At 36.2% G+C, this 25,580-nt stretch overlaps 1 protein-coding gene across 1 annotated transcript; it reads right to left on the reverse strand.

Moving 5' to 3' along the window:
- Positions 1–12,558: 12,558 nt before the first annotated feature.
- On the reverse strand, positions 12,559–13,551 carry LOC106846131 (olfactory receptor 5T1-like). Its single transcript, XM_014864720.1, has one exon. It carries the CDS (start codon positions 13,549–13,551, stop codon positions 12,559–12,561), a length of 993 nt encoding a protein of 330 aa, XP_014720206.1.
- Positions 13,552–25,580: the final 12,029 nt, after the last annotated feature.

Here is a 25,580-nt window from a genome sequence, read left to right on the forward strand (position 1 = left end):
TTGTGCAAACATCATAGAATGTACTATGCAAAATTAGACGGTATAGCCTACTACATACCTAGGCTATATGGTACTGATCTTATGGAAACACCATTGCATATCGGGTCCGTTCTTGACTAAAACGTCATTATGTGGCACATGACTGTATTAAAAAAAGGAAATGTAAAGTTTAGAGTATCCAATTGCCAGCTGAAGACATTCTGAAAAACCCAGGGGTCACTGTGTCAGCTACAGAGAGACTCTCATCTTCAAGCAAAAGAGAGACTATGCCAAAACTCAGATCCAGGATTTAATTGTAAGGATGTGGAGCTGCACATAGAAAGGAGTCTCTCTTTGCTTGGAGGCCTATCTAATACGTGACCTGAGATGAGTTGCTCCAACATGGATAACTGCTTTTCTGAAGACACCCCCTCCCATTATTGCTCTTAGCTCAAGAATGATAGCAGCGATCAGAGTATAATCTCTGGTCTGGGAGGAGGTATCTAGACTTGGCTGGAATGTACTATCAGAATACCTGAGTACCACATGTGACAGTATTTCTTGACCAAGTGGGCCTTGGAGGAGCCATAGCATTTGTATCTTTAGGGGAAAATTATTTATGTGGTTCACTCATCATAACCCAGGATACTAAATTTTGATGTGAACCCAGAAAGTACTAAAACGTTGGAAATAACAGTGATGAAGTAAATGCCATGGAGATGACAGAATTGCCTTGAGAGAGCATCAAGTGAAGGTCAGAAGGCTCAGGCTGCTGGGGACATTCTATCAGATATGTCACATCACGTCCAAGCACCCACCACCAATTGTGCCCCTTAGAAGAGCCCAGCGGGCCCCTTCTTCACCATGGCCATTAGGAAGGTTCTGATGAAGCAATAATCCCATCTTTGAGAAGCTCGATGGTTGCAGTTTTCTGCAGGCAGAGTTAACAGTGGGGTGGGTAAATGCCATGGTGTCCGTAGGCATAATGGTATTCCAGGATGCCAGAGCAAGTGTCAGTGGGAAGATAGGTGTGATTACCCAAATGAGAGTTAAGGACTAAATGATAACTAGGGGATCAAGCCCAACCAGGATTTATAGTGATGGCTAATAGGCCACAATATACATAAAAGCAAGACAGATGTACAGCCCACAAGAGTCTTGCTTGACAAGAATACCCTAAAAACAAACAAACGAAAACCTATACATCTGTCAAGCAGAAGGCTGACATCAACCAAAGTTGAAAACCACAGTCTCTCATCCAGGCTAGAGATCTAAGACAATTCACAGATCCAGAGTGCATCATTTCAAGGTTCCTTCCAGGAAGCACTGTGACTTCACCAAATACATAGACAGTAAATATTTCTCAACTCATTCTGCCAGTGTTCCTGTAGCCACTTTTTAGAGTTACTTCACTGGGGAAGCAGGAGTATCTGAACTTACCAGATATTATTAGTTGTAATATCTGAACTGACATTGATATCAGGGATTTGAAACATCATCATTGTTCTCTGGTTAGAATAGGAACATGTGGAGACCAGATGATAAATGAAGTGTGGACTCCAATCCATCTCCCAGTGGGCCAGTGGTTATTTTCATGACACAAAAGTAAAATGGGGATAGATATATATAACAACAGCAGTGTTCTCCTTTGATTCTCTGAGCCGTGGAGTTAGGGTCATCCTGGTAAGGAGAAGTGCAAGTCCCCAAATTACACTCCTGTAGGTAGGTTAGTAAAATTGGTAGTGATAATGCATCCTAGGAGGAATTACCAAGATTAACATGCTCATCAAGAATGTAGGGATATTGGACTCCACCAAGGTCCTGCTCAGTTTACCAGTACAGCCACCCCCCAAACTCAACTGATTCTCATGTGTGACAGTACAGTGATGAAAATTTAAGTCAGTAGTGGCATCAATTGCAGATGCCTTGCTGAATATGGTACTTTTGCTGGAGCATATCAAAGTTTATCTGGTATTTGGTATGTGCTTATGATCTGTAAAGACAAGTATGAGTTAGTTGGTCAAGGGGAAGAGAGAATCAGCCCCTCTAATGCTCCAGCCTATGATTCTCTCAGCCTGTTGGTCACCAGAGTCTTTTATTACATGCTCACCTCAAGCCAGCCACTGTGCTGACCAGCTCCAGGGCACACCCTGTTTGTGCTCTGTGTTTCTGACCTCTTTCTACAGGGCTAATGTGTCAGAGCACACAAAGCCTGAGAATGTAGATGATTTACTAAGGGAAAATGTTGAAAAATGGGAGACGGGCACCAACTGATAAAGGCGGGCAGTTTGTATGAGTTTCAGAACATGGTTCTTTGAGGTTGAGCAATCAGTTGAATTTAGTACATGACCCTTTTGTAACATACCCCAATGCTATCCCTCCTTCCATCACTCCTTCCCTCCTTTCCTAAATCCTCCTTCCCTGGAATGATACTCCCTAATAGATTAGCACTTGGACCATTACCTGCATCTGTGCTTCTGGGGAGTACAGGGCATAAACGTCTGTTTCTGAAATTTATGTCTATCCATTACTCTTACTAGTTTTATATTGCCTTAATTCCAGTCAGGGGAGTTTTTGCAAACTCCAGCTTCTTGAAGTTATTTTATCTTTGCTTGTCCTTTCCACAAAAATAAAAAAAAACTTATTAATATCTTTTCATTAAACAGTTGACAACTTCCGTTGGATTTTTATTGTGATTAAACTGACTCGTTTGATCATTCAAAGAATGATTTAAATCAAGTGATTTTGAAATTGCAGTCCGTGAACATTTATTTGAGTCTTTTTTAATGTCTCCCTCAAATATATAAATGTGTGGGCGCTCAATCTTTGCTTATTTCTATTTATTTTAAATTTTGGTTGTTGGTTATCTAAAAAGCCACTCTGAAACTGCCACCCAATATAAAATAGAGGAAATTAACAGCAGTTTACTTGTGAAATGTGGCCTCTCCCTGCCTCATTTTTCTACTTCTACCACAAGAAGAAAGCACCATCCTATACCCAGCATTCAGTATCGTCTTACTCTCAGTTTTATTTAATTTTATCTTATCTAAATGTACATATTAAACATCTTTTGCTTCAGTTGTTTAATGTTTCGTATGTTTTTTTAAAAAAGCTGTTATGCCATAAGCAACATTTTTTAACTTACTTTATAATATGATATCACCAAGATTCATTCTATGTATTGTGGATTGCTGGAGTTTATTGATTTTAGATATTGTAAAATATTCCATTTTGTGAATAAAATATGGATTATTTATTGACACATCTGAGAATGGATCTTTAGAATTTCCATATTTCTGCTATAAAGAATAGTTTTTTAAAAACATTCCTTTTTACGATCTTTAGTGTACTGGAGCAATTCCCTTTGGGTGTATACTTAGAATAGCTGGACTCTACAGAATATGAATGTCTGGTATACATGTGGTGCCAATCTCTCTACTAAACTGATCATATCAGTGTGCATTCCTATCAACGGTGCTACATTGTTATGCCTGTGAACATCTTCATCAGCATTTGGTATTGTCTGAGCCTTCTATTTTTTCTACTTGAATGGGGGTGAAATCTCATTACTGGCCACTATTTCGGATGTTTATGGGCCGTGGATTTCTCCTTTTCAATGAAATGGTTGATCATGACTTGTTACTTTTCTTCTACTTTTAGTTTTCTGTGTATATAAATAATATATAAATACCATATATGATATATAGTATTGATATAAAATATTAATATTAAAAAATGACATGCCATTCTATTTATCTATTAATAAACATATGAAAAGAAAAAGTTCTACTCCTCTTATTGTGTGACTGGAATTTTTGCTTATTTGGGGAATCTTTCTTTTCTCCCCCAGCTTTCTTTTTCCTCCAGCTATATCATATATATATATGATATATATATATATGTTTGTGTGTATATGTATGTATAAATATAAAATATAACACTGCATAAGCTTATTATGTACAATATAATGATTTGCATATGTATATATTGCAAAAGGATACCACAAGTTAATTGACACATTCATTACTTCACATAGTCACAGTTTTATTGTGTGTGGTGAAAACTTTTAAAGTCAACTCTGCTAGCAACTTTCAAATATTACAGACAGTATTGTTAATTATGGTCCATGTTGTAAATTACATCTCCAGAATTTACTCATGTTATTACTGGAAGTTTGTATGCTTTGACCACCTTCTTCCATTTCCCATCCCCTCTCCCCCACCGCTGGTAACCACCAATTTGCTCTATTTCTGTGAATTCAGGGTTTTTGGTCCACATATAAATGAGTTTATACACTTTTGTCTTTCTCAGTCTGACATTTCCTTTAGTGTAATTACCTCAAAGTTCACCCATGATGTCACAACTGGCAGGATTTCCTTCTTTCTAGTGGTTGAATAACATTTCATTATATATAGATATAGATATCACATTTTCTTTATCCATTCATCCATTGATGGGCACATAGGCCATTTCTGTGTTTTGGCTATTGTAAATAACACTGCAATGAACATGAGAGTACAGATATCTCTTCAAGACAGCGAGTTCATCTCCTTCAGTAGAATTGCTGGATTATTTTTTATTTTTAGTGTTTTGAGGAAACTTTACACTATTTTCCATATAGGCTGTACCAATTTACATTCCAACCAACAGTGTACAAGAGTTCCCTTTTTTCCACATCCTCACATTATGTATTGTCTTTTTGGAAGGATTTGAGAAGAATTGGCATTAATTCTTAATTAACTGTTTACTAGAATTGACCTATGAAGTTGTCTGGTTCTGGGCCTTTCTTTGTTGGAAGGTTTGTGATTACTGATTCAGTCTCCTTATTCATTATTAGTCTGTTCAGATTTTCTATTTTTTTGTGATATAGTAGATTGTATGTTTCTAGTTATTTACCCATTTCTTCTAGGTGGTATCTGTCAATATACAAATTTCCTTTATTTTAACGTGGTCTAATTTGTCAATAAGGCTGAACGGGGTAAAGGGAGACATTTATAAGTGATGGATAGAAACCACACTTTTGGTAGTGAACACAGTATAGTCCATACAGAAGTTGATGTTTAATGACGTACACATGAAATTTGTATAATGTTATAAACCAATGTTTCCTTAATATAAAATAATGTCTTGTAATTATTGCTTTTTGTCACTTGTTTAATAAATTTTTCTCTACCCATGGCATAAGAAATATTTGCCTAGTAGTTATAATAAATATTTATGTTTTTACTCTGAATATAGGCTTTGAATTCATTGAGGTTGATTTTTGTATATTTTTTGCTAGGAATTAAATTTAATGTTTCTTCCTATGAATAATATTTTCTTCAGCATCTTTTTGAAGTGCAGTAGACATTTAATTTTATTCAAAAATTATATATATTTCATTTTTCTGAGTAACATTCTCCCAGGGCTAACATCTGTTGCTAATCTTCCTCTTTTTGTATGTGAGCCACCGCCACAGCATGGCCACTGATGAGTGGGGTAGGTCTGTGCCCAGGAACTGAACTCGGGCCACTGAAGCAGAGCATGTAAAACTTAACCACTGGGCCACTGGGGCTGGCCCCAAAATTATATTATTTGAATTAGGTTTATTGAAATAAAAATTAGTCCCTGAAGTTTGTTATATCTTAGACCCCAATGAAGTTTGCCTTTTGTTTATCTGGGAGTGTTGGAAGAGTGAAGAGGTGTTGCATTTCAGTGGTACTTCACAGACATAGAGAGAAAGAATTTCTGCCCAGGTTTCATGGTTCAGTCTCTATTGTAACAGTCTCAAGGGGGTGCGTGTGTAAGAGAGCACCATGCAGAATTTCTCTCTTTTTTTCTTCCTTCCTTCCTTCTCTCTTTCCTTCATCTTACCTTCCGTTGTTTCTTTTTTGTTTCTTTTTCCTTTCTCTCATTCTTTCTTTCAGTCTCTTTCTCTTTCTTTACTTTTGCTTAAATTTTGCCACTTTAAAATTTATTTAGCAGAAATTTTCATATAGAACACAAGTACAGATGAAAATAGAAGGAACTACCATGAATCCACCAAATCTTGTTTTGTTTTGCCCACCCGACGCCCCCAAACGCACTTAAATTTTATAGATATTTAAAGTGAATCTGAGACATCCTGTCACTCCTTTGTTATACATCCTTATAATTGATAATTTATTTCTTTTTACATAACCATGGTACCTTACTACAATAAGAAAAGTAACAGAATTTCCATAAAATCATCTAATATCATATCTATAATCATATTATTTATTTTAATAATCTTATTTTTTTATAATTAGTTTATTTGGGTCAGGGCACAAAAAGTTCCACATGATGCACTGGGTTGTTATGCCACTTGAGTGTTTTTATTATGTAAGAATTTGCACAGCTTCTCAGCCCCAGCCACATCCCTCAAACCTCCATGGAAGGCCACTCTGTCCATACGTACAGACTGTAAGAGCAAGGGAATGAGTGCCTCCAACAAAGAAATCCTCAGCCAACCACTGGGCATCAGGGTCTGTGCTCTCTCTCACTGGCAGGGGGAATTCTGAGGAGTGTGTGGTCTGCATGCTTTCCCAGAAGGAGCAAATTAAAACCACAATGAGATATCTCATGCCTGTTAAAATGGCCATCATCAAAAGGACAAGCGATAACAAATGCTGGTGCAGATGTGGATAAAAGGGACTTTTGTGCACTGTTAGAGAATCTATACATTGGTTCAGCCACTATAGAAAACAGTATAGAGAATCCTCAAAGAAATTAAAAATAGAGCTACTATATGATCCAGCAATTCCACTTCTGGGAATATATCCAAAGGAAATGCAAACACTAACTCAACAAGATGTCTACACCCTCATGTATGTAGCATTATTTACAATAACCATGAAAGAATTTAATGTTCCATCGATGGATGAATGGATAAACAAATGGTGGTGTGTATACAATGGAATTCTATCCATCTGTAAAAGATGAGAACGTCCTAAAAAAATCATATAAAAAGAGATCAGATTTTTGTTGTTGTTGCTTGTGCTTTAGGTGTCAGATCCAAAAAGATCATTGCCAAGACCTATATGAAGGAGATTTTTTCCTATATTTTCCTCTAGGTGTTTCATGATTTCATTTCTTATGTTTAAGTATTTAATCCATTTTGAGTTATTTTTTGTGAATGGTGTAAGATAAGGGTCTAGTGTTATTCTTTTACATGTGAATAATCACTTTTCCCAGAACTATTTATTAAAGAGACCATCTTCTCTCAATTGCATATTCTTCACTGTCTTCTCAAATATTAGTTGACCAAAATATTTAGGTATATTTCTTGGCTCTCAATTCTGTCCTATTGATCTGTCTATTTTTATGCCAGTACCATACTGCTTTGATTATTATAGCTTTATAGTATAGCTTGAAATCAGGAAGTATGATATCTCCTGCTTTGTTCTTCTTTCTCAGGATTTTTTTGTCTGTTTGGGGTCCTTTCTGGTTCCCTACATATTTTTGAATTTTTTTTTTCATTTCTGTAAAAATTACAATTGGAATTTGATAGGGATTATATTGAATTTATAACTGGCTTCTGGTAGTTTTGGTATTTTAACAATATTAATTCTTCCAATCCATGAATACAGGATACCTTTTTATTCGTTTGTGTCTTTTTCATATCTTTCATCTATGTCTAAGTTTTCAGAGGGCAGATTTTTCACCTCCTTGGTTAAATTTATTCCCCAGTATTTTTTTGATACTATCGTAAATGGGATCATTTTTTTTTCAGATAATTCATTGTTAGCATATAGAAATGCCACTGAATTTTGTATATTAAATTGTATTCTGCAACTTTACTGGATTTGTTGATTAGGGCTAACCATTTTTTGTTGGAATCTTTAGGATTTTCCACATATAAAATTGTGTCATCTTCAAATAGAGACAATTTCACTTTTTTTCTTTCAAATCTGATTCTTTTTATTTTTTCTTTTATTGTCTGATAGGCTCTGGCCTATCCAGTACTTCCAGTACTGTGTTGAATAGGAGCGGAAAGAGTGGGCACCCTTGTCTTTTTTCCAGACATTAGAGGAAAACCTTTAACCTTTCTCCACTGAGTATGATCTCACCTGTGGGTTGTCATATATGGCCTTTATTATGTTGAGATACGGTCTTTCCATGTGTACTTTGTCAAATGTTTTTATCATGAACGGATGTTGAATTTCCTCCAATGCTTTTTCTGCATGTATTGATATGATCATATGATTGTTTTCCCTTTCATTTTATTGATATAAGGTCTCACACCGATTAACTTGCGTATATTAAGCCATCCTTGCATCCCAGGGATAAACCCCACTTGATCATGGTGAGTGATCCTTATAATGTGGTGCTGAACACAGTTTGCTAGTATTTTGTTGAGAATTTTTCCATGTAAATTCATCCACACCAGTTTTGATTTTTATTTCATTGGCATGTCTATATTATTTATATTTAATTATTAATAGAGTTAGATGTAAATTTACTGTTTCAGTAGATTTTTTCTATTCCTTTGTTTATAGTTCCTTTTCTCCTCTTTTTCTGCCTTTTCTCTTCTTTTTCTGTTTTTATATTATCTGAGAAAGTTTTTTCATTCAATTTATTCCCATTACCAGTTTATCTTTTTATATTTTCAGTTGTTGCCATAGAGTTTGCATTATATATCTGCAGCTTATCAGAATCTACCATGGAATCACACTTTATTACTTTTCATGTAGTATAAGAATATTCCAACAATGTTATCATTGTCATGCAGTTTGATTTTATTTAAGATGGTTGTTAAATTTATGCGTAAAGTTAACTGAACTAGGAACGTTCAGATAGCTGGTAAAACATTATCTCTGAGTATGTCTGTGAAGGTGTTTCTGGAAGAGATTAGCATTTGAATCTCTAAACTGAGTAAAGAAGTTCATTCTCACCAATGTAGGTGAATGATATGTAATCTATTGAGGGTATGAGTAGAAAAAAAGGCAGAGTAAGGGCAAGTTTGTTCTCCACATGCACTGGATATCCTTTTTCTCTTATCTTTGGACATTGGTGCTTCTAGTTCTTGAACCTTCAGGTTCAGACTGGAACTTGACACTATTTGCTTCCCTGATTCTTGTGCCTTTGGATTTGGACGAGAACAATACCACCTGTTTTCTGGGCCTCCAGCTAGCAGACAGCAGATCTTGGGACTGACATAATCACATGAGCCAATTTGGCATAATAAACTGCTTCCTAGATATTAATATATATATTCTGTTGGTTCTGATTTTCTGAAGAACTGTGACTACTACACTTATATCATAAACTTTGTAAAACATTCTTATTTCTGCTTTAGGCAATCAATTATATATTTGAATGATTAAAAAAAGAGAAAAAATGTTGACTTTGTAAATTAACCTTTATTTTGCCCATTTTAGGAGATTTTGGTTCTTTATGTAGAACACGATGACAATGGTTCTAGGAGTCACCCAAGTAGGAAGTCTGAGCCATCTCCTGGATGATTGCTAGAGTGTTAAGTATGTGTCCAAGAGAGTGCTTCCAAGTCGGTAAACTCTCCCTTACCTGCCGTGCTTGGGCTTCATTGACTAAACACCCTCCAGGTCCCATCCCAGTATGCTGTGCGAGCTCCTACTGGAAAGTGCAGGTGAGAAATTATAGTGCTTTGGGGAATATTTCTTTTTCTCTTTTATCAGACCCGACACCTCTCTGCCTCGGCTGTATGGTGACTTAATTCCATTTATTGGCATAATGACCGGGGGAAAAATGGGTGTTTATCATGAAGAAGCACGTGTTGACTTGTAGGATAGAAGCTTCTGCGTAGCCCCTGAGTGAGGGAGAATCGCTAGGTATTACAGGGGAGATGGGCAACTTTATTACCTTCAGAGGGTTCCAAGAAACGTAGGAATCCAGGAACTCAGGGACGTCAATCCAGAGGTCTCCATCCCAGGGGTCAGGGTCCTACCCTGTCCCAGCCAGGCCTCAGCACGCAGTCCTCCTTGGGTGGTGATTCAGCCTCTTTGGAGTCTCCACCACTGGCTCTCACCATTAGGCCCTTGGCCTTGGCCTGAGCTTTCTCTGCACTCCTGCTGCAGAGAAGCCGTTGCCACTGAGCCCCTCCTACTTTTGGGTTTAGCTTTCAGGTGACAGTTACTTGTGAAATATGCCCATATTAGCAAAACATAAGGTCTGAATACAGAAAATAAAACAAACTGCATTCTGTTTTGAAATAAATGACAATTTTTAAAAAAAACCTCTCAAGTGTTCCATTTGGCTCTTGGAAAATAAATTACTCAACTACTCCTAATTCAAAGAAAAATAAGGAAAAAAATCAGAAATATTGATAAGGAAAGTGTGAGAGAGTAAATGGTGTAGGATGCCACTGAGATGGCAACACTGAAAAATCCAAATACCAATCAGAAAGAATACCAAAGTAGACCAATGGAAAGACGAGGAAGAATTTAAAATGGAAAAATAAACCAGAAATTCTAAAAGAAATCAAATGTTTAAATGACACATGCTGTCTCTGTTTCATAGACATCTCTAAAGTGAATTAAATAAACTGTTTTTGACAGTATGCTATCTAAAATATCACTCATTGAGGGAATATTTATTGAGCAATACTACGTGTCAGACACAGTTCCAGACTCTGGAAAATACATTAGAGAATAAATTAGATATAAATTAAAATGCATATTATGTAAACTAATGATAAACATAATGGGAAAATTTAAGGAAGATGGAATATGAGGAGATGCAATGGAGGTAAATTGCTATTATACAAGGTCGTCAATGAGATCCTCACTAACAAGAGACATTTAAAGGAAAGAATCATGTGAATAGCAGTGTGGAGATTCTCTCAAACAGGTGAAAGGAAATGCAGAGAAATTGTGAGGGGACTTTATTGTGGTAAGAGGTGTTCTGTATGTGTAATCCTGAGGTGTTATTTAAACCTAATAACCCCACTTTAGGGAAATATCCTAAGTTTGCACTGTATGTACTAGAACTGCCCTGCTGTTATTACATGAGGTTTTACTAAATATAGTAATAATAATAATGACAGTGGGGAAAGAAAGGAAGAAAAAAACACTACCACTTATAATAAACTTTGAAGAAGATATGTCTTGCACTGCAAATAAGGCCCCTTGGAAACAAGGCTAAAAATGTGCATCATAAAGACTCTCTTCTGTAACGTTGTTCTCCGGCCTGGACAATGAGGAAAGTGGCATAATCAAAGGCATTAAAAACTGGTAGGGGACAATGAGAAGAGGTGGCATCATCAAGGGCATCACAAACTGATAGGGCAAAACGAGGACAGGTGGCATCATCAAGGGCATCACAAACTGGTAGGGGACAATGAGGAGAGGTGGCATCATCAAGGGCATCACAAATTGGCAGGGGTAAAAAAAAAAAAAAAAGAGCTTCAGCTGAGTCAGGTTCAGCCCTGTAAGGAAACTCATAAAGATGCCTGGAACTGAGCTGTGAGAAGAGCCCAATCTCTTGGTCCGGCCAGTACCTATTCTCTGAATTGTGCTTGTGTTTTGTCATTCTGGAGTTTAAGTATACTCTTGATAAATGCTAAGGGCTAGTCTCTGTATTCTATGAGGAAATATAGAATGGGTTTAATGTCCATGCTCTGGATGAAATAATGAAACAATAAAAGGGGGAAAAATGCACCCGCACAAACAACAGGATAATGGGATCAGGCATTTGAACACATTCTCTGTGGTCCTTGACCCACAGGCTGGGATTAGATTGCCTCCAAAGCACCAGTCTGAGGATGGAGCAGAGTGCTTCGAACTGGAGTCAGATGCCAGTGACTCTTTGGAAACTGGTATCAGAATAGGTAAGCTGTGGTTTTGATATTGATTAGGTGGTATTTGCTCAAGTTAGTCAGACATAATTATAAAGTTATTTATGATTGAAACTATGGGAGCCTATCTAATTTGAGTGATATGGAGATGAAAGATAATAATTACAATTTAATGTAAAGTTTAGAAACATATATGCCTGTGTTTGTGTGTGTAAATAAACCAATATTTGTGTGTTGAAATCTTAACCCCCAGTACTTTGGAAAATTACTGTGTTTGGAGATAGAGTCTTTGAGGGCGTAATTATCTTAAAATTAGGTGTTTAGGGTAGACTTTAATCCAGTAAGATTGTTTACTTTATAAAAGGAGGAGATCAAAATATAAACAGAGAGAAAAGATCATGTGAAGACAGAAGATGACCATCTGCAAGCCAGGGAGACAGAGGCTACAGGAGAAATCAACCCCATCAGCACCTTGCTCTAAAAGCCTAGAACCCAGAACAGTGAAAAAACAAATTTATGCTGTTTCAGCAATCTAGTCTTTGGTACTCTGTTATGGCAGCCCCAGAAAAATAATAGAACAAGTACTAGCATATTTATGTATGTATTTGTCTATATACGTGTGTGTATATGTGAAGCAGATGGATGATAGTGTTCTTCACATTAAAAAAGAATGGGTACTGGCTTGACTATGATCTTTATTTAAAAATTTCTGAGAAGAACAGAAAAGTAGTAAAAAAAATACTTGTATCATAACTTTTTGATATGGAGACAATGGACAGTAATCTTCATTGGTTTCAATGTAACGGTTAGTGTGAAGAGTATACTTTATTGAGAAACCAATTTTTCCCAAAAGCCCTTTTCGTTGCCTCTTTTACATCTTTGTTCCTTAAACTGTAGATGATGGGATTCAGCATGGGAATGGCAATGGTGTAAAACACAGACACTATCATGTCCTGGTCCAAAGAGTAACTGGAACTTGTTCTCACATATATGCAGAAGACTGTTCCATAGTAAATGGACACTCCAATTAAGTGAGAGCCACATGTAGAAAAGATTTTTCGTCTCCCTTCAGCAGAATGCATCCTCAGAATGGCCAAGAGAATGAAACCATAGGAAACCAGGACAATCATGATAGTGACCATCTCAATAATGCTCGTAAAGTAGGAGACTAGAAGCTGGTTTGTGTGAGTGTCAGAACAAGAAATAGCGAGGACTGGAGGGATGTCACAAAAGAAATATCTAATTTCATTGGATGCACAGTAAGTTAGGCTAAATGTGGCCCCTGTGTGCACTGAAGCATTCAAAATGCCACAAAGATAGGAAGCAATGATGAGTGGCACGTAGACTCTGGGTGACATGCTAACTGAATACAACAGAGGGTTGTAGATTGCTACATAGCGATCATATGCCATTGCAGCCAAGAGAAAACATTCAGTGGTCCCAAAAGTAACATCAAAAAACATCTGTGCTGCACATTCAAGGAACGAAATAGTTTTGTTCTCTGACAGGAAATTGATCAACATTTTTGGGGTGACAACTGAAGAATAGCAGGCATCCAAGAATGATAACACACTCAGAAAATAGTACATAGGGTTGTGCAGCTGGGAATCCCTAATGACCAATATAATCAATCCCAGATTTCCTATGAGAGTGAAAAGATAGATTGCTAGAAATAGCAAAAACAGGAAGACTTGCACATCAAAATCACCTGTGAAGCCCGTCAATATAAACGTGGTAACTTCAGTCATATTCTTCACCTGGATCATGCATAAATCTATGTCTGATGGGAACCCTGGCATTTCAGTTTTCATTTATAGGTTCTAAATGCAATATTTTTTAAAACAAAACCCACTCAATATAGTCTCATTTTTTTTTTCTGAGATGGTGTATTGAAATCCTTAGCAGTGAAGAAACAGGCAGTGATGCAGAAGTTGAGTCCAAGTGAATGCATTACCCTGTATAAATAAATTAAAGAAATTATTTCATTCAGTTGTTAACTAAATTTGTCATGTTGAAAAAGCCAATTTAGGGGCCAGCCCTATTGCCAAGTGGCTCAGTTTGCAGTCTCCGCTTCAGCGGCCCAGGGTTTTGCTGGTTCAGATCCTGGGTTCACACATGGCACAGCTCATCAAGCCATGCTGAGGCAGTGTCCCACAAAGCAGAGCCAGAAGGACCTGCAACTAGAATATACAACTACGTCCTGGGGGCTTCAGGGAGAAGAAGCAAAAAAAAAGAAGATTGACAACAGATGTTAGTTCAGGTGCCAATCTTTAAAAAAAAAAAGCCAATTACCTGGTTTAATTTTTAGTTTATTTTCTATTAAATTTAGTATGTACTGTCTTCATATTATATCATCTTAAAATTCACAGACAAATGAGTATACCACTCTCATGAGATTAGTCCCAATGAATCCCAATTTTAAATGGTATGAGGCAACTTAATATTGCATCTGTGTCATTACATTCTGACTTTGGGAATGTTAGTAAAATAATAGTATGTTTTCTTAAATTCCCCTGATAATTTTGTCCATGATAGTTTTCTTATAGCCCTTGATAGCTCTGATCTTATCTCTAGGGAAAGAAGGTGGTTTATGAATGAAGATACATTTTATTCTCAACTGTGTCCCATTAGGGTAATTCACTGAAGGGAATTGAGGAAGGATAGACAAAAAGCATGGGATTTATTTATTCCCTCCAAGATGTTCTTCAAAGAGGCATATCTGTCAACTACATACTTAAGGAAATTAGAACTGATTTTGTTTACATTTAGCTGATTTCACTTTAAGAGATAGAGACTAGAAAGAAAATATACATGCGAAATTTTTAACAAAACGATAATTCTGGAAAACTAAAATCACATCAGTTCCTCAACCCTCATACGTCCAGAAAACATAGAGTACCAGATGTCCGTGAGAACATGACTTCAGGCACCACGCTTGAGGAGAAGGAAAACTAAGGCCGTAGCTACCACACATTGTTAAGTGGCTAGTAGAGGGTAGAAATTTTGTGTACATTATCCTATGTAATCCACACAGCAACCTGCAACTAAATCATTCAGCATCTGTTTGTAGATGAGAAAACTGAGGACCAGCTAGACCTATATGTTGACCAAGCTCACATAAGAAGTTCCTAGCAGAGCCAGAATTCAGTGCAGCTTTCTCTGTTGCCACATGTTAAGCTATTTCCACTTGACGATATTGCAGACTTATTGTGACCTGCCATAATTCTGAAATGGGTATCCCCTAGAAATAACGCAAGGGAACATCTGCATGTTTTTGAATTATTTTATAAAGTCATCAAGGTTAAGTACCATGATATTAAAACAAAAGAAAACAAAACTTAGAAGTGTTTTCTAGATCTGTTAACTAACTAATGAAATAAATTTAAAATTCATTTATATCCCTCCATTGGAAAAAAGTCTATGGTCCCCCAATGGCATGTAAGTATGACTGGCTAATAGTTAATTTTCTCTCTATTGAATAGTTTTCTTAAATTTTAAATGTAGCAATTTTTTCCTACTACCTTTATTCTAACTGTTATCTTCCAACAAGGAAATTAAAGCAAATTTCTGATTTAGAGCTCTATTGACCTAAATGTTTTGGAAATCTCTCCTATTTGCCCTCCTATGTTACCTGGAGTTCCCTAATTCATTTTTAATTCAATTCTAAGCTAACTAGAAATTTCTACTTCAGATTCAAATACTAAAACATACAATGAAGTTTTACATTCAAGGTTATAGCTTCTAAAATATTTTGTAAGAGATGAAAAACTTTCCTCTTACCTGTGGAAATGAACTGCTTACACAATTAAGGTGTGCTGTGAATCTTGAGCACTTGGACTCTAATACCAGGTTCTCAAGTCCGTCTTGGAGTCCACAGGGATTCTTCAAGGAGAAAACACACTAATTATCTTCTGGGACAGAAAAATAAGAAGGTAGTTTTGGTCTTTTCCATAGTAAACAATTGAATGGTTCTGGAACAATAAACTACATAATAAGAAATAATTACATGAATGAAGTTTGCCCTCTGGAATGTAATGATCCCTCAGTGGAAAGAAAACATGCACAGGACTGGAAAATAAATCTAATGATACAAGACAGAGTGCTAGCTCTGTTACCAAATATCTATGTTCCATTGGGGTGATGACAAATTTGCTGAAACCCACTGTCCTTTCCAAGGGAAAATAACTTGTTTACTTCTCTCAAAATCCTATAAACATGTACATAATGAAATAAAATGAAGGCATAACCTACAATATAATTCTTATTTAATAGAGATTACTATAACTTTTAAAGTGCTACACTTCTCACTTTATTAAGAGATACAATTCGACTCATTGAGAGTTTAATAGAGGAGATAAGATGTGAACACATAACTGGGAAGTATGAGGGAGATGGGACAGTATGCAGATGCCTGTAACATTCTATTTAATAGGACCTTAGATATTAGAGGCCTGAAGGGGGTAAAGCACAGGGTTTTAAGTTGTAGAGTCTTGTCTTTTCTTGGGGACCCCATATACTAATCTAGAGTTTAGTACCTGGCAATATACTTAAAGACATTTTTCAGAAAATTGTGAAAAATGCATAGATGTCTGAGTACTAAATCCAGAGACTCAAAGTTATTAGTTAGAGAATGTTGGTCTTGAAATCTGAATGTTAAGAAAAAGAAAGAAAGAATGAATGAAAGGAAGGGAGGAAAAGAGGGAGGGAGGGAGGAAGGGAAAAAAAGAAATAAGGAAAAATGATATCTGTAGATAAGTCAATTTTGAACAAAGTATCTATTAATTAAATGCAATCTCAAATGATCTATGTGTTCAAAGTAACCTTAACTAAAATTCTAGAAGCATTTTTGGAGAAATGATAAGGTTATTCTACAATTTCTATGAAAATGCAAAGGAACTGAGGTAATCAAAACAGTTGTGAAAAATAAGAATAGTGTTGAAAGACTTGTATAATTTTTTTTCAAGATTGATCACAAAGCAGTAATATTCAAGAGAGTGGCATTGATGAAAAGATAGCCATCTAAATTTGTGGAACAGAATACAGTCTTCAGAAATGCACTCATACAATATACTCAATTGATTTTTCACAAAGTTTCTAAGGAAAATCCTTAAAGGAAAGACAGTCTTTGTTTCTGTTTAATGATGCAGAATATATAGAATAGCCTAATGCCAAACAAAGAGACATTGAATCCTTCTTTGTACCATATGTAAACTTTGTCTCAAAATGAACCTTAAACCTTAACATGAAACCTAGAGTGATGTCAGCAACATGGTTGAGTGAGATGTTCCCTTCATCTCTCCCCCTTTTGAACTACAATTAATGAACACTCACTGACCAACAAAGGAAGCCCACGCAGGACAGCAGGACACCTGAGAGACACACACAGCTATACATCTGAGGGTGGATGGACTGGCCCCCCCGGGAAGTAGCACAGATAAGTAAGCACTACCTGCCCCCACCCCCATAACCCTGTGCAGGCACACAAACGCTTTCCAACCTGATGCAAGTGTCTGCAAAGTGGGAATACACAGCAGGGGAACCGTAAGAGGACCAGGAGGAGGCAGTAACTCTTAGCCATGCTAGTGGTTGCTCTCCCAGTGGAGAGAGGGAGCCCACCGTGCCCCTGTGCTATAAAGGAACAGCCATAGCCTGGGTTCCAGCAGGGAAAACTGGCCAGCAAATCTCAGTGGCCCAGCAGATCGCAGATCATAAACAGGGACCTCAGTAGATTTCTGCACTGGGGCAAACACTTTCAAGGCACGTGTGAGTACTCATGGTGCAGCTGCACTCCCAAAGAGGGAACATGTCTTGGGCAGTTGCAGGAATAGGTGCAGTAACTTCGAACCCACTGGTGATCACTTTTTGGTGGGGAGGGGAGCTCAGAGCAGCCCTGAGGCACCAAAGAGTGGCCCTAGCCTAGTGAGGAAGCCCTGCCCAAGGAGGACAGTCCACACAAGTGCCTGAACACATCCCACGCTGGGGCAAGCACCTGTAATACCCCCACAGCTTCCGGCAGATGGAGTTGGGCCAGAAACACTGCCTCTGGTCCACCCTGGCAGTAACAAGGCAAATCTGTGTCCTAAGAATACCACAAATGCCCCGACAAAAGAATAGTTCATCAAACACCATGAGAAACTGCAACAGCAACTCAGATCAGAAGGAAAATGGCAATTCTCCAGGAATTAACATTGAAGACACAGAAATACAACCTAAACAACAGAGAATTCAAAACAGCCATGATAAGCAAACTCAATGACTTACAGGAAAACACGAAAGACAATTCAAGCAGCTCAGTAATAAAATGAATCTCTTCACCAAAGAGATTGAAACTATAAAAAAAAAACCCAGAAATTCTAGATATGAAAAACACAATTGTAATAAATAATAATCTAGAATAATTAAGAAATAGAATTGATCTTATGGAAGAAAGAATTAGTCTTCTTGAGGATAAAAATTCTACAGGAGGAGGAGGAAATTGAACTAAGATTTTTTTTAAAAAATGAAGGGATTCTTCATTTTTTTAAATGCAACTCAAATTAGGAAAAGCAACATAAGGATTATAGATATCCCAGAGAGAGAAAGGAGCAGACAGCTTGTTCAAAGAAATTATTTCTGAGAACTTCCCAAACATGAGGATGGTTTCAGATTTACAGATAAATGAAGTTAATTGAATGCCCAACTTTATCAATGCAAAAAGACCCTCTCCAAGGCATATAGTTGTAAAAATGGCAAAATTTTGGGATAAAGAAAGAATATTAGGAGGAACAAGGCAGAAGAAAACAATCTAGAAAGGAAATCCTATCAGGCTTTCAGTGGATTTCTCAGCAGAAACCCTATAGGCTAGGAGAGAATGGAATGATATATTCAAAATACTGAAAGACAAAATCTTTCAGCCAAGAATACTCTATCCAGCAAAACTTTCCTTCAGATACAATAGAGAAATAAAAGCTTTCCCAGACAAATGAAAGCTGAGGGAGTTCATCACCCCTAGAAGTGCTTTACAAGAAATGGTGGAGGGAGCTGTCCTACCTGAAACAAAAAGGCAATGGTTTACAAAGCTCTGAGCAAGGAGATAAACAGACAGACATGATCAGAAACCTGCAGCTCTCTACTAGAACAGGGAGGCAAAGACTCAGTTATAACTTAAAAGAGAAAGGGAAAGAAAGCATCAAAAGTAATGATAAACACTTCAAATTAGCCACAAACTAACAAAACTAAACACAGAACAATATGTAACAGCAATTACTCAGAAGGGGAAAGGAAAGGGAAGGAACTTGCCTAAGTTAATGGAGATAAGAGGCTATAAGAAAATGTACTATCTCATCTGCAATATCTTTCATACAATCCTCACAGTAACCACTAAACAAAAAATCTGAGCAGGGCCACAATTCACAAAAAAGGGAGATAACTGAGAAGTCCCTCTCAGAAAGCCAACAAAATGAAATTGTAGTCAGGAATATAAAGGAAAAGAAACAGTGAAAACATAGAAGAACCAGAAAACAAGAGATAAAATGGCAGCAGTAGGCCCTCATATAACAATAATCTCTCTAAATGTAAATGGACTGGACTCTCCAATCAAAAGACAGTGACTCACAATCAAAAGCTCGATGGATTAAACAAAACAAGACCAAACAATATGCTGCCTCCAGGAAATAGACCTCAGCTAAAAAGACAAACATAGCATTAGAGTCAAGGATGGAAGACAATACTCCAAGCTAATGATCAACAAAATAAAGCAGGTGTTGCCATACTTTTATCAGACAAAGCAGACCTCAAGTTAAAAAAGACAATGAGAGACAAAGGGGGGCAGTATACAATCACAAAGGGGACATTCCACCAAGAGGACATAACACTTATTAATATATATTTACCTAACAAAGAGGCACCAAAGTACATAAAGAAACTATTAACAGACCTAAAGGGAGAAATTAACAGCAACACAGCAATAGTAGGGGACCTCAACACCTCCCCTACTTCAATGGACAGATCGTCCAGACAAAAAGTCAACACAACAAGGAAATAGTAGATTTAAATGAAACACTTGACCAGATGGACTTATTAGACATATATAGAGCATTCCATCAAAAAACAGCAGAATATACATTCTTCTCAACTGCCCATGGAACATTTTCAAAGACAGACCATATGATGGGTAACAAGGCAAACCTCAATAAATTCAAGAAGACTGAAATCATCCCAATCATTTTTTCTGACCACAATGCTATGAAGCTAGAAATCAGCTACAAGAACAAAACTGGGAAAGTCAGAAATATGTGGAGACTAAACAACATGCTATTGAACAACCTTTGGACCATTGAAGAAATCAAAGAGGAAATTAAAAAATACCTGGAGACAAATGAAAATGAAAATACAACATACCAGCTCTTATGGGATGCAGCCAAAGCAGTCATAAGAGGGGAATTCACAGCAATACAGGCCCACCTCAACAAGCAAAAAAATATCAAATAAGTAATCTTAAAATGCACTTAACAGAGCTAGAAAAAGAAAAAGAGACAAAGACCAAAGTCGGCAGGAGGAGGGAAATAATAAAAATCAGAGCAGAAATAAATGAAATAGAGACTAAAAATACAGTAAAAAGGATCAATGAAACTAAGACCTGATCCTTTGAGAAGATAAACAACATCGACAAACCCTTAGCCAAACTCACCAAGAAAAAACATAGAACACTTAAATAAATAAAATTAGAAATGAAAGAGGAGAAATTACAACAGATACTGCAGAAATACAAAGGATTATAAGAGAATACTGTGAAAAACAAAGGACTATAAGAGAATACTATGAAAAACTATATGCCCACAAATTTGATAACCTGGAAGAAATGGATCAATTCCTAGACTAATACAACCTTCCAAAACTGAATCAAGAAGAAACAAATAGTCTGAACAGACCAATCACAAGTACATAGTTTGAAACAGTAATCAAAACCCTCCCAAAAAACAAAATTCCAGACCAGATGGCTTCTCTGGACAATTCTACCAAACATTGAAGAAAGATTTAGTACGTATTCTTCTCAAACTATTCTGAAAAACTGAAGAAGATAGAACACTTCCTAATATACTCTATGAGGCCAACATTACCCTGATACAAAAACCAGACAAGGACAACACGAAAAAGGAAAACTACTAGGCTAATATCACTGATGAACTCAGATGCAAAAATTCTCCACAACATATTGGCAAACCGAATACAGCAATACATTAAAATAATCATACACCACGATCAAGTGGGATTCATTCAAGGGACACAGGGATGGTTCAATGTCCCCAAATCAATCAATGTGATACAACACATTAACAAAATCAGGAATAAAAATCACATAATTATCTCAATAGATGCAGAGAAAGCATTTGACAATATGCAACACCCATTTATGAGAAAAACTCTCAGTAAAATGGGTATTGAATGAAAGTACCTGAACACAATATAGGCCATATATGACAAATCACAGCCAACATTATACTTAATGGCGAAAAAATGAAAGCCATCCCTCTGAGAACAGGAACAAGACAAGGATGTCCACTCTCGCCACTCCTATTCAACAAAGTACTGGAGGTATGGACCAGAGCAATTAGGCAAGAAAAAGAAATAAAAGGAATCCAAATTGGAAAGGAAGAAGCAAAACTTTTGCTATTTGCAGATGATGTGATATATATATATATATATATATATATATATATATATATATAACCCTAAAGAATCCACCAGAAAACTACCAGAAATAATCAACAACTACAGAAAAGTTTCAGGCTACAAAAGTAATTTAAAAAAATCAGTTGCATTCCTAAACACTAACAATGAACTAACAAAAAAATAAAGAAAGAATACAATCCCATTTACAATTGCAAAAAAAAGAATAAAATACTTAGGAATAAACTTAACCAAAGAGATGAAAGACCTGCACACTTAAAACTATAAGTCATTCCTGAAAGAAATTGAGGAAGACATAAAGAAATGGAAAGATATTCCATGCTCATGGGTTGGAAGAATAAACATAGTCAAAATGTCCATACAACCAAAAGCAATCTACAGATTCAATCCAATTCCAATCAGAATCTCAATGACATTCTACGCAGAAATAGAACAAAGAATCCAAACATTTATATGGAACAACAAAAGACCCAGAATGGCCAAAGCAATCCTGAGAAAAATGAATAAAGCTGGAGGCATCACAATCCCTGACTTCAAAACATACTACAAAGATATAGTAATCAAAACAGCATGGTACTGGAACAAAAACAGACAAGTAGATCAATGGATCAAAGCTGAAAGCCCAGAAATAAAACCACACATCTATGGACAGTTAATCTTTGACAAAGGAGCCAATAACATACAATGGAGAAAGGAAAATCTCTTCAATAAATGTTGTTGGGGAAACTGGATAGCTACATGCAAAAGAATGAATGTGGACCATTATCTTGCACCAAACACAAAAATTAACTCCAAATGGATTAAAGATTTGCATGTAAGAACTGAAATCCTAAAAATCCTAGAAGAAAATACAGGGAGTACACTCCTTGACATTGATCTTAGCCACATCTTTTCAAATACCATGTCTACTCAGGTAAGGGAAACAAAAGAAAAAGTTAACAAATGAGACTACACCAGACTAAAAAGCTTCTACAAAGCAAGGAAACCATGAACAAAATGTAAAAGACAATCCACTAACTGGGAGAAAATATTTTCAAATCATTTATCCAACAAGGGGTTCATATCCAAAGTATATAAAGAACTCACACAACTCAACAACAAGAAGGAAAAACAAACTGATCAAAAAATAGGCAGAGGATATGAGCAAACATTTTTCAAAGGAAGATATACAGATGACAAACAGGCACACCTAAAGATGTTCAACATCACTAATCATTAGGGAAATGCAAGTCAAAACTACAATGAGATATCACCTTACACCAATCAGAATGGTTGTAATTACCAAGACCAAAAACAACAAATGTTGGAGAGGATGTGGAGAAAAGGGAATGCTTGTACACTGCTGTTGAGAGTGCAGACTGGTGCAGTCACTATGGAAAACAGTATGGAGATTCCTCAAAATCTAACAATAGAAATACCATATGACCCAGCTATCCCACTTCTGGGTATCTACCCAAATAACTTGAAATCAACAATCCAAAGTAACATATGTACCCCTGTGTTCATTGCAGAACTATTCACAATAGCTAAAACTTGGAAACAATCCAAGTGCCCTTTGACCAATAATTGAATAAAGAAGATGTGGTATATATATACAATGGAATAGTGCGCAGCCATAAAAACAGACAAAATAATCCCATTTGCAATAACATGGATGGGCCTTTGAGGATATTATGCTGAGAGAAATAAGCCAGACTGAGAAAGACAAACACCATATGATTTCACTTACATGCAGAATATAAACAAACACATGGGCAAAGAAAATAGTTCAGTGGCTACCAGGGGAAGAGGGGTGGAGGGTGGGCACAGGGGCTGAAGGGGAACACTTATGTGGTGATAGTCAAGAAATAATGTACAACTTAAATTTCACAATGATGTAAACTATTATGAATCTCAATTAAAAAATATATTAAAAAACTAACATAAATCCTAATACTATAACCTTTCTAGAAAAAACTTAAGACATTTGTGTAACCATGGGTTAGTCACAAATTTTTACATAAAACACAACATGCATGAACCACAGGAGAAACAACTGATAAAATGTTCTTCATCACAATTAAATCTTCTGCTTTGTGATAGACACTATTGAGGGAATGAAGATACCAACTACAGAGTTGTACAAAATACTTTCTAGGCAGCTATCCAAAAAAGAACATGTATCTAGAATATGTAAAGAGCTCTAAAATCTCAATAATACAAAAACAAAAGAAAAAATAAACATTAAAATAATGGACATAAACTTGAATAGACTCTTCACCAGAGAAGATACACAGATGACAACTCAGTGCATGAAAACACTGTTTAATACCATTTGTCGTTAGGGAAATACAATTTAAAACCACAATGTGACCCCATACACTTATTAAAATGACTAGAATTTTTAAAGTGTGATAATAAATGACAAGACAAACTGCTCACAAGGATACAGAGCAACTGGAGCTGTCAACCACTACTGGTAGGCATAAAACAGTGCAGCTACTTTGGAGAACAATCTGACAGTTTCCTGTGAAGTGAAACATACACTGACCATAAGACCCAGCGATCTGAAACTGAGTTCTTACCTAAGAGACAAGAAAACATGTGTCCATACAATTATCTCTATGCCAGTATTCATAACAACTTCCATCACTATATTCTAAAACTGGAAATAATCCAAGTGTCCATCAACTGGTGAATGGGTAAGCTAACTGTGAACATTCGTCATCTTTACTCATTCCTGAGCTTGTTGTTTTCTGATGGACTTTATGATATATCCATGGTGGTTGTGTTTTCAATAAGAAACTAATTTTTCCTCAAATTTCATATTTAGCAGACTATTCTGTGGTCTTCAACAAATTCACTGGTGATTAGGGATTGTTTCACCTAAAAATGAAGTATCCCATTTAATAATTGTTCCAACACTATTTCCCTAAATGTCATTATAACTGTCCTTGTTTCTTTCCTCATTTATTTAGCTATTGTGGTGCTTTTGTTTTTCAAAAACACACCAGCTAATAGAGAATTATGTATGGTAAGTCTTTGGGGAGTAATTTGCGAACGACTGTAGCTTATATTTTCACAAATTTTACCCATTCAACACATTGATGTTGCCCCTTTCTGATTTAAAACTTAACCTATCACTAATCTAAGGACAAATTTACAATAGAACCTTCAAAGAAAGATATTGTCGAGGATTTTGGGTCAGGTAATGAATCTTTTAAGTGTTTCCACTCCCTAAAATTCTAAACTTGCAAAGATAGAGATAGCCCTTAGGAAAACTTGGAACCAGTTATCTGAACGAGGTTAGGAATATTTTTGCACCTCTCTGTTTTGCTTCTATATCTGCTATCCTGACTCTCTGTTTGTAGAAAAGCTTCAACTATGTAGCAGAATCATAATAGTGACATCCCCAGGGCTTTATACATTATTCTTTACTAATTCAAAAAATATTAATGCATCCTTGCTTTTTCAGAGAAATAATATGATGTATATTTAATTATTTTGCTCCACTGTGCAATCACCTATTCACCAAGATTTCTTGACTGAACAATTAATTCTTTTGGTGAAGAATATCAATAGAAATTAAAATCAAGAGACTAAGGATATTCATTGCATTATTTTGTTGTATTACTAGTTGAGAATGATGACACTTGAAAAGAGAGAATTATTATAGTGCCTAAACAAACAAATATCCATAAGTTACAATTAAGAAAAAATCAAGATTTTTTTCTTCAGATGTTTCCCATTAAAATAATGGCAACTCATTTGGATCTATTTCAATCAAACTGGATTGGTAAATGATGAGTAGTTGTTTTTTTCAGTCTATTCTCTCCTTTAACACAATACTCATTCAAACTACTATTTTTTGGCATAGCCTTAATTTATCCAGCTAGTTCATTTGTTGTTTAACGACATATCATGGCATCAGTAACACCATATAAAAAAGAGCAAAACACAAATGAATTAAGGAAATAATTTCAAAGGAGAGAATGTTAAATGAGAGTTACTGATGGTCAAATGGCTATATATGGTGCCGATCTACAGGAATAATGGAAGAAAAGCTATGAAGAAAGTTGGTTTTGTAACAGTTATGGAATGCTTGTGTTCCAGGTTTCCACTGCTCGTAAAAAATTACTGTAGAACTTTTTGGCTTAGAGTAACATGCTTTCTTGTATCT

Source organism: Equus asinus, chromosome 10 (assembly GCF_041296235.1).
Source record: "Equus asinus isolate D_3611 breed Donkey chromosome 10, EquAss-T2T_v2, whole genome shotgun sequence".
In the NCBI taxonomy this organism is placed as follows: domain Eukaryota; kingdom Metazoa; phylum Chordata; class Mammalia; order Perissodactyla; family Equidae; genus Equus; species Equus asinus.

What these genes read in the sequence shown, in the direction of transcription:
- LOC106846131 (XM_014864720.1), bottom strand. Translation starts at nt 13,551, where the DNA reads ATGCCAGGGTTCCCATCAGACATAGATTTATGCATGATCCAGGTGAAG.